Source organism: Aulonocara stuartgranti, assembly GCF_965226115.1.
Source record: "Aulonocara stuartgranti genome assembly, chromosome: 19".
In the NCBI taxonomy this organism is placed as follows: domain Eukaryota; kingdom Metazoa; phylum Chordata; class Actinopteri; order Cichliformes; family Cichlidae; genus Aulonocara; species Aulonocara stuartgranti.
The window spans coordinates 20,158,243-20,168,093 of NC_138955.1; the positions used below are offsets into that span (position 1 = coordinate 20,158,243).

Sequence of the window (9,851 nt, forward strand, 5' to 3'; positions counted from 1 at the left end):
GCAATCAAGCGCTGTGCTATAAACAGGCCGTGCTGACACTCGGCATTTCGGTGTCACGTTAGTCGCACGTGGAAACATTAAGTGATAACCTTTGGCATTTTTCCAGTACAGGGTGAACACAGTCACCCACAGGGTCACGACTTGGTCCTGTTAACACTCTGTTGTGTCTGCAGAGGCCCTGAAAGCCATGGAGAAGGTGGCCAGCCACATCAACGAGATGCAGAAGATCTACGAGGATTACGGCTCCGTGTTCGATCAGCTTGTTGCCGAGCAGACTGGCCACGATAAAGAGGTGAATTAGTGTATTTTTGGTGGAGTTTCCATCAGTACATCAGAGCGCAGCAGTTTAGGTGATGCGCACGCCTCTAGGGTCTGAATACATTTATAAATTGATGTAATATTTACTCAAAGCCAAATCATGTTTTCTATGTTCACGTATGCTTTCAGTGTTTTTAAATTTGCCTGAGCTTTGAGCCTGTGCACAAACCCGAGTGTGCAGTGCAACTCCATTCACAGACACGCTTAGCCTGAGCCGTAAAAAGCTCAGCGCCTGCCTCGACTCTCTCTTAAACTGTCTGCCGTCCCTTACGCCTCTCTCAGGTCACAGAGATCTCTATGGGAGAGTTTCTCATGCATTCCTCTGTGGTCTGGCTCAACCCTCATCCGTCGCTGGGCCGCATGAGAAAAGACCCCGAAATGACCGTGTTCGGTGAGTCAGCCCTTTTTATTTTTCACCATTTCCCTTAATTGTCACTCGTGGATGTTTGCAGTAGAGAAAGTGAATCGATATAAACCAGCTGTATTGGGTTTGCTGCACAGAATAGTGTGCAGGAACAGAATTTTAATATCCACAGCTGTAACGCTGATATATGCTTTAAGGCTTCAAGCTGGCATTTAAAATGCTTCTGTGGTTGCGCTCCCTCAGTCGGCTTTCCCCAAGAGGCATGCACAGTCAAATCCAAGACGCTCATGTGTTCTCTCGCGCTCTCTCACCAGTGTTCAAGAAAGCAGTGATATTGGTCTGCAGGGAAAACAACAAGCTGAAGAAAAAAATGGTATGTTTGTGTCACGTTCCCACATCGAGTGAGTTTGGTGTGAAACGTTACATTTTCTCTCTTACCCCATTTTTCTTTTTTCTTGTAATGCCAGGCCAACCCTCGTTCGGCGCTCTCTCACGGAGATTCGGACCCCTTCAAGTTCCGCTGGCTCATCCCGCTCTCGGCTCTGCAGGTCAGATTGGGAAATACTGCAGGTAAGAGGCCGACACGCTTCCAAATTATCCCCAACAAATCACTCACAAAGTACATCCACTAAATCTCTCTCCTTTCATATTTCCCTCAGCCCATTCGCATTACCCACACACCCACATTTCTATTCAGCTTCCACCCCTCTTATCTCCCTCTGAAACCATAAACCATACACGCACCACATGATTAAAGGCCTCTCATTTATTTCCCGGCTCTCCTAGGAACAGGTACGCAGAGCAGCTATATCTGGGAGCTGATTCACTCCAGGTCTGAAGTGGAGGGGAGACCAGAGACAGTCTTCCAGCTGTGCAGCAGGTCAGAGATTCAGCGTTTAGGTGAAATCACAGCTTTCTAAAAACGCACCGATTTTAAGTTAATGCTACACTGGGAGCATCGTGACATGGTGCGAAAACGAAGTCAGACAGCAAAAGAAATACGAGCAGTAAAATATTTTGACAGGTCGTCAACACAAAGGAAAACTCTGCAGACTAGTTTAGTCGATACAAACTGTCATGATGTTTGCAATGAGCAGTTTGTAGATCACATTGAATGTCGGCCTCTCGTCCAAAGATGTTTGGATAAACTCTGGTTTTTAGGAGCCGTCACATATTTCACACGACTGTCACATTAATAATGACCCAGAATTCTTAAAGAATATAGTCTATCGGCTGGAAATGGTTAATTAAGTTTTCTATTAATAGAACATTTTATCCATAATGTTAGATAATCAAATAAAGCTACTTCTTCTCTGCCCCCCAAAAAGACCCATTTCATACAAACAGTCTACATGGGAACTGTAGCGAGAGAGCCTGTGACTAAATCGGTGATTCTCATTACATACTATGAAATCGGGATCAGTCCTAATAAATTACATCAGTAATTTCGCCGGGGACACAACGAACCCTTCGCAAATCTTAATCTATATTTAGCTTGTGAAATCAAACTGAGCATGCCCCGTTCTCACGTTACTGCGATACCTCTGGTTTCTTCTCAGTGTGCCTGAGAGCAAGGTCAGCATCATCAAGGTGATCCGCTCCATCCTCAGGGAGAACGTGAGGAGGAACATGAAGGGCGAGGGCACGCTGGAGAGGAGCTGTAAGGAGCACCTGGCTCCTCTGAGGAGCACCCTGCCTTCCTCCGCCAGGCTAGGTGGGTTTCTGAAGCGTTCTTATGGAGATCTTTCATCCAGTTTAGGTTGTATGAAACACTCCACACTCATTTTTAGTACCAGGCACGTCTTCCTGGGAAGGTTTCCTGTAAAAACATCTCTTTATAAAAATAATTCTTGTCGACTGGAATTTGAAGTCATTTGGCCGCCTAACGCTCGGCTGGCACTCGGCTGCTTATGCTGCAAGTGTTCAGCTCAGATAACAGTGGAATTTCCATCCCCACCTTTGTTTCTAGGTTCCTCCAGAGCTTCCTGGTTGTGCAAGCAGCCGCCTGCAGAGCTCTCCACCCAGGGCGAGGCTCCGAAGCTCGGGCCAGACTCTGACGAGGGAAGCCTGAGCAGTGGAACCTACAGTTTGTCCGGGGCTCCTCCAGCCCGCGTGTCCTCCGACTCGCCCATCTTTCCAGTCCAGCAGAACTGGTCTCAGACACACTGCTCCAACTCTCAACCCCGCTCCACCTCTGTGAAAGAGTCTGACATTTTGAGCGACGAGGACGACGACGGCTTTAGCGAGGGGGGGACGAGGAGGGACAGCGGAGACAGCAGCTCCCCAACTAGTGCAATTGAAGCTCAGTTTCTCCAACTTAAACTGTCGGAGGATTCTGCATCAGAAGGTGCACCGGCCCCCCGCGTTCAGCCCGAGGGTGTTGGCGACACCCCGGAGATGCAACCCAAACTAGTGCGAGGCCACTTCACCGCCGTTAAGAGGAAACCGTGCAGTTTCAGGAGGAGCCCGGGAGCCCTGTTGAAGATGAAGGAGCAGAGCAGGTCACTGGACAGCCAGACGGATGCAGCGCTGCCGTGTGGAGCCGTGGACCTCAACACGTTGCTGGAGAGAGAGTTCAGCGTCCAGAGTCTGACCTCAGTAGTGAACGAAGACTGTTTCTATGACCCAGCTGAGAGCGGTGCCACCGGCGCCTCGTCTCAGGTGTCAGCATAGACGGGGCATACAGTACCTGGGCTACTTTAGTGGCCACCGAGGCGATGACTGCGAAGCTGTGCATGAACTTCAATGCCTTACAGATTTAAGTCTCACACTCGCCCACACAAGGTTAGATGCAAACGACGTGTTCTGATGGCAGCTCGTCGGCTGGGACTGTGGCTTTCTTCCCCTAGAGAGGCAAAGCGCAGTGATGATGACTACAATGAATCTGCCAAGCACTGATGTGTGTCTGCATCGTCCTCAGCTCTCTGGGCTCTGCCTCCTCCCCACAAACCATCAGTGCGACGCGTTCCATTCAAGTTTGCCCCGCAGCTGCTGCTGATTGGCAGTTTTTATTCGGTTCTTGACCTTTTTCACGAAGAATGTCCTCGTCTGTCACTCCCAAACGTTGAGAGGCGGTGAAATCCACAGGACGCTGAGTTGAGTTTCTCAGGCAGACACTGGTAATTCGGCAAAGCTTGCCAGGCAACAGGCTTTTGTATCGATTCTGTGAAACCAAAAGAAAACTATTAATACACCAAACGTTGTACGAATTTCACTTTAGTACAAATATGAAAGGAGGCACTGAAGAAGAAAAAGGTGATCACAGACGCACCCACAGAGCTGCAACGGTCAAGTGAGACTTCCTGAGAACAGGAGGCATCAACTACGCCTTTTTTTGCTGTATTTTGTGCACTAAGAGTACACTGTTTGCCTACATATTTGAAATATCTGTACAGGTTGTATTGTTATTACTGCTGTTTTTAATTTATTTCTGGGTTTCATTATGTTTATTTTATCCTCTTTGGGTTAAGGCTTGAACTCGAGGCTACAGATTCGGTCGACTCTTAAATGAGAGAGAACAGTTTGAGAGTTAATCACTTCATTTTTAAATGCAGCTACTGGATTTGGTTGTGTTTCGCTCCAGATTGTAATTTCTTGCATTGGGATGTCCATGTTTTTACTCAGATGACCGATTTAAACTGCAATAATGTTTAAAACCCGATGATTTTAATGTTTGTATGTATCCTGTATATATAATCTTTTCTATCTTTGATACGTTTATGTATACTCATACATACTTGACACTGTACAGAAACGAAACAGGATCTTGCAGTAACACAGTTGATATTTTTGTAAAGAGCGTTTGCCATTACATTAAGTACATGTTTGTACTAAAAAAAGGCAAACCACTACATGCTTTACCCTTTCAGCTGAACTCTACCATGCCTTTAATGCTAGCATACCAATGAATGTGAATGCTCCATTCTGATGGAACTGTTTTATAAATAAAAGTATATCTGTGAAAACCATCTGGGAAAGTGTTTCCAGGCTGCCCTTCAAAGCGTGCCACTTCAGTTTTGCATGTCCTTTATGTTTCATTGACAGGTAAGCGTCTCATCTTAGGCTCAGTCCCAGGGCTGGGCTTGATGGACTGTCCCCGATTAGCTGTCATATGATCCTGACGTTGGAAGCATACGGTGTCTCCTCAGAATACATAATTACTTGACAGAAGTGGGCCACGGCTACACGAAGAAAGACTTGGCAAAAGGCTTCACGCACACCGACAATTAATCTCCGTGATGGGAAAATATTTGTTTGCTCATTATTTAGCATCACCGAAAGCACAATTCATTCGTCTTGTTAATTTCCCCCACGTAGCCCTAAATGCATAGCTCGACAGATCCTTCATTTTTGAGACATTTGCCAAACAAGAGGAGAATGTGGAATTAAATCCAGCAGCTTAAAGCAGACGGAAAGCCTGCTGTGTAACAGCCACCGAGCCTCTAAGTGATAATGATGTGAAAATATTTCACACTGAAGGTGTTAAACTCTGAACCGACTTAAAATGCAAAACTCTAGCTGGAGTTGGCCGATATTAGACACAATAAAAGGTTATTGGTCACACCAGAACAGGTCCAGCAAGAAAATATGAGGTGAAGCAATCTGACATTTCCTGCTTAAAAGTTCCATACTGTTGCTTTAACAGCACCAGGGGAAAAAAGGACGCTGCAAGACTCTTCTAGCACTTTGGCCATTGCAGAGTTTCACTGAGAGTTTTTAATGATACAGCGCACAGCCGATCATTCAAGTAACTGTGCACGGACAACGGTGCTAGAGTAACAGGAAACCTGCTGTGCTCTTTTATTACCTAAGAGTTACTGGAATTTACAGTAGGTGACAAATCACCATGGCATGAATACGTCATGAGGCTGGTTCAGTGGCTGATGGAGCAACAAGGATACAAGGTGTACGGTTCTGGTTGGGCGTGATTTAGGAGAGGCTCTTAAACGGCGTGCTAAAAATGACTGTGGACCAAAATAACGTCATGAATGACTAATGTCAAATATCCTGCAGAGACCTCCTTAATAATGAGGTAAGAAGACTGTACTCCAACAATGGTAGAAATATTGTGAAGTTATGTTAAACTACACTACAGTCAGTTTATTAAATACATTTCTTTTTGAATTACTCAAGTAAAATGGCCAAATAGACAGCATTTAAAGTGACCCCGCCTCAAGCTGCTGTAATTTGAAGTTATTAATGCATCTGTTGTAACACTGATAGCGGAACATGACTCGGCTCTAATATTTCACTCTTAACACCAGGGCCGTGCAGAGACCTTTAAGTTAAAAAGGGGCACATTGAACCAGGCTGAATAACAACAACAGACATTCATCAAGAATCTAATATGGGATCGCATCATACTATATCACTGTTGTGAGGTGGCGACAAGGCAAAGCAAACGTAGCCTATGTTTTACCTGATGGGTACAATGTTGCTGTTGAGGGGTTTCTGCTGCTCCTGCTGCTGATGGTGCTGGAGGGCAGGGTTGTGCTGATCTGAGACTGTAGACATTAAAAAGTCCATAGGAGAGATGGTAGCTGATTCAACAAGTGTCATGAGAGAATAACAAAATGCAAAGATTGGTGACAGCGCTTGGAACCATAAGGCAATAAAAAACTGTGAGAAATAATTTAGGCTCTGCCTGTGAATCACTCTTTGCTTCTCTTCTTCCTTCCATCCCATCATTTCATATTTCACTCTCCACTTGCTGTCCATCTGAGAACAAGGCACAACTTGCTATTGCAATAAACTATAATCTAATTATCCACACCTAACAACTCTTGCACTTAATCTAAAATTAAATGATGACAGAAAAATGTTATAGCACTGCCTTTGGTAGCCTCACACAGCTCCTACTGTTTCCTCCTCATGTCCTTACCAGCCATGTCTGCACAATGTTATATCATGAGTAATAATTTAAAATAATCCATATACATAAAACAAACACATGCATGCACACACAGTGACATTTTAGACCTTCTTCAGAATACTGTATATACTATGGGCATCATGGTGCTGATCCAGAATCCTTACATTATTATTCATTACTAGAGCTACAATAATAAAGCAATGAGGAGGGGGAAGTAATAAATATGAAATAATGTCATTATGACGATTCTATTTGTTTCACTATCCACTCTGTGCAGGGGGAAGCTTTTTACATTTTTAAACAGATACAATAATTTTACTGCTGTAAAATCCAAATTTTGTCTTATTTAGAATATAAAGCTAATATAATCTGTTTCTTAATGTATGTTCTTTAAAATACAGCATGTGTTTTTTTTTAAATATTATAATAATGCATAATTATGTGGACATGCATATTAGATCATTTTTTAGTGAAATATAATCCCTCCAGAAAGGCAGGAAAAGCCCGGAAACTTGCTTTAAAACTAAACATGTTCCCTAAAACGGTGACAGAGCTACAGACCCATGACAGCCTTACACAGTGAGCTAGCAGCTATGACCAGCACTACCTGTGCAGTTAATAACAGGTCAGTTAATGTTTGTTGTTGCACACACAGCACGCTCATTTCTTTCTGTTCGTCAGTTGCCACAAGACAACTTACCAACGTGTACATAATAAGCCAATACTCCTGTGTGCTATACACTACAGTGTACGCTGTACACCTACTTACTGGTTTTGTCGCATCAGTCTGTATGGAAGAAATATAGTAAGTCTGTGTCTCTGAGTTAACTTGTGTTTCTCCTACAGCTCCGGACCGCAAAAAATGCGCGTGCTCTTTGTGAGCTCGTTCCCGGCTCGTAACCAGCGCGTTCTGCCGTCAAGGGCGATCATTGGTTAATAGTGATCATGTGACTGATGCAAGCCAGATCCTTTTATTTAGCAAAACTGTGACTAATAGTATACATTATTGTTGAGGGGCACAGACAGGACTCCGCACGCTCACACACATAAATTTTTTTATAAATATATATATATATTTTTAAAGTTGCCTCAACAAAAGGGCACTTTGGGCACACATCAGGAAAGGGGCGGGTGCTCAAGCCCCTCCAGCCCCCCCTTCTGCACGTGCCTGCTTAACACTCCTGCACTTTTACTGAAGTGAAAAATTTCAAACGCAGGACTTTGTCAGTGACCGTGGCTCAGGGGGTTGGGAAGCGTATCTGTAACTGGAAGGTCGCCGGTTCGATCCTCGGGCTCTCTGTCCTGGTCGTTGTGTCCTTGGGCAAGACACTTTACCCTATCGCCTACTGGTGTTGGCCAGAGGGGCCGATGGCGCGATATGGCAGCCTCGCTACTGTCAGTCTGCCCCAGGGCAGCTGTGGCTACAACCGTAGCTGCCTCCACCAGTGTGTGAATGTGAGAGTGAATGAATAGTGGCATTGTAAAGCGCTTTGGGTGACTTGAAAAGCGCTATATAAATGCAATCCATTATTATTATTATTAATGGTGTCATTACTACTTTAATGTACATTACTATCAGTGGAAAATAGACTCACACTCCAGTTAGCCTCTGTACATCAGTGTAACCCAAGTGCAGACTTTCTGCTTTAAAGTCAAGGAGTTCAACACAAATACTGCATGCTACAAATACTGCATGCTACAAATACTACACCTGGTGAGAGAAGTTCATTTGTTATTTCATGACAAAAGAAGATAAAAGATCTGCAGCTGACTGGTGCTAAACTTTTTTAAGCAGCTTTCATTGGAGCTCTCGAAATGACAACACTAAGCTGAAGAGAAAACTAAATCTTAGAAACAATGACTGCGACACCAAAAGAGCGCAGAGAGCACAGTAGGGAGCTAAAGTGCATGATGACAGAATTATTTCCATGATTAATAAGAACAACTTTACAACATCTAACCAAGACAAAAACACTCTGCAGGAAGCGTATTGAGTCTACAAGAGGAACTTGCTGCACAACTGACCAGACAGAGCTTCACAGTGCACGTGCATAATGAGCCAAAGAAAACCACAAAAGCAAGTCAAGATTTTCTCAGTACTTAGGCTGTATCCCAATTCAGGGTCTGCAGCCTTAAAGTACGCAGCCTCAACAATCCTCAAGGGCCGCGTACTCAAAGACCGCTAAGGCCGGAAGTGCGAGGCTTGTGTAATGGGACGGTCTAGCCTCCGTTGCGCTGACACTGTTGTTTGTCAATAAAGTAAAAAAAAATTTTTTAAAAAGCCTCCCCCAGTTTGCAACCATGATACTAACAGCTGGAAACGTGTCATAGCTCTGACAGAAATGAAGGAGAAACTCTTTTGTTCATTTGTTTGTTTCTACATGATCTTTGATCATTCTCTACGGCGTACATTTTAAAGTAAAGACTTTAAAACCAAGTTCGTACAAATGTCACTAATGTCACATAACTTTGCCGACATGTGGCCAACAGCAATGTTTAATGTTCTTCGTTATTAAACATTTGCACATAAATAAGTGACATAATATTCAGTACTTAAAGTTTACTCTTCGGGCGCCCCTCATCCGCCCTTTTTTTGTGCAAATTTATCCACACCCATCGCCGCGCTATGCATTCTGGGATATGTTGGGCCACGAAGTCTACACTGCCACAGCCTTAAAATTCAGGGAAATGAAGGACGCATTTGAGGGCCGCATTTCGAGCAGCCTTTGAATTGGGACAGCCTTCGGCGCGCCGCTGTGACGTAATCGGCCTTGAAATGCGTACTTTAAGGCTGCAGACCCTGAATTGGGATACAGCCATAGAAATGAGATATTCTTCAGCATCACCTGATCTCAACCCACAAACAAGCACCTGAAGGCGACTGCAGGACATCTCCAGAAGGAAAAGCAACTGAACTTCAGGCAGGAATTACTTAGTATTAAAAACAATCCTTATATGTAGAATTATTACAATAATCCTGTTTGTCAAATAGGTTTTGAGCCTCTGGAAAAACAAAAAAGCATGCAATTCATGCAAAATGTTTGTTAGACCCGTTGAATTAAAGCTGAAAGTCTGAACTTTAATCACACTGTGATGATGTAACAGTAACAGCACTACAGACACTGTCCACAAACAAAACCATCGAGTTTATGATCATAACTCATACAGGTGCCCAACACGAGCTCAGCCAGCCCCACATTTAAAAATGAATAATATACACATTTTAAGAACTTTGATAAGCTGGATGCAGAAATTACATAATTTCTTTTTAGATAAATATTTATCTACTTTTACTGT

At 43.9% G+C, this 9,851-nt stretch overlaps 1 protein-coding gene across 5 annotated transcripts in view; it reads left to right on the forward strand.

Moving 5' to 3' along the window:
- Positions 1-4,650, forward strand: part of tiam2a (TIAM Rac1 associated GEF 2a) — a 74,976-nt gene extending 70,326 nt beyond the window's left edge. For all 5 annotated transcript variants that reach the window (XM_082515065.1, XM_082515064.1, XM_082515066.1 and 2 more), the window contains 7 exons: positions 174-292; positions 601-709; positions 997-1,055; positions 1,150-1,252; positions 1,469-1,562; positions 2,242-2,396; positions 2,652-4,650. In XM_082515065.1, the coding sequence (XP_082371191.1) occupies positions 174-292; positions 601-709; positions 997-1,055; positions 1,150-1,252; positions 1,469-1,562; positions 2,242-2,396; positions 2,652-3,355 (1,343 nt within the window). In that variant the 3' untranslated portion in view covers positions 3,356-4,650. The remainder of the gene's footprint in view (positions 1-173; positions 293-600; positions 710-996; positions 1,056-1,149; positions 1,253-1,468; positions 1,563-2,241; positions 2,397-2,651) is intronic.
- The last annotated feature ends 5,201 nt before the right edge of the window (positions 4,651-9,851 follow it).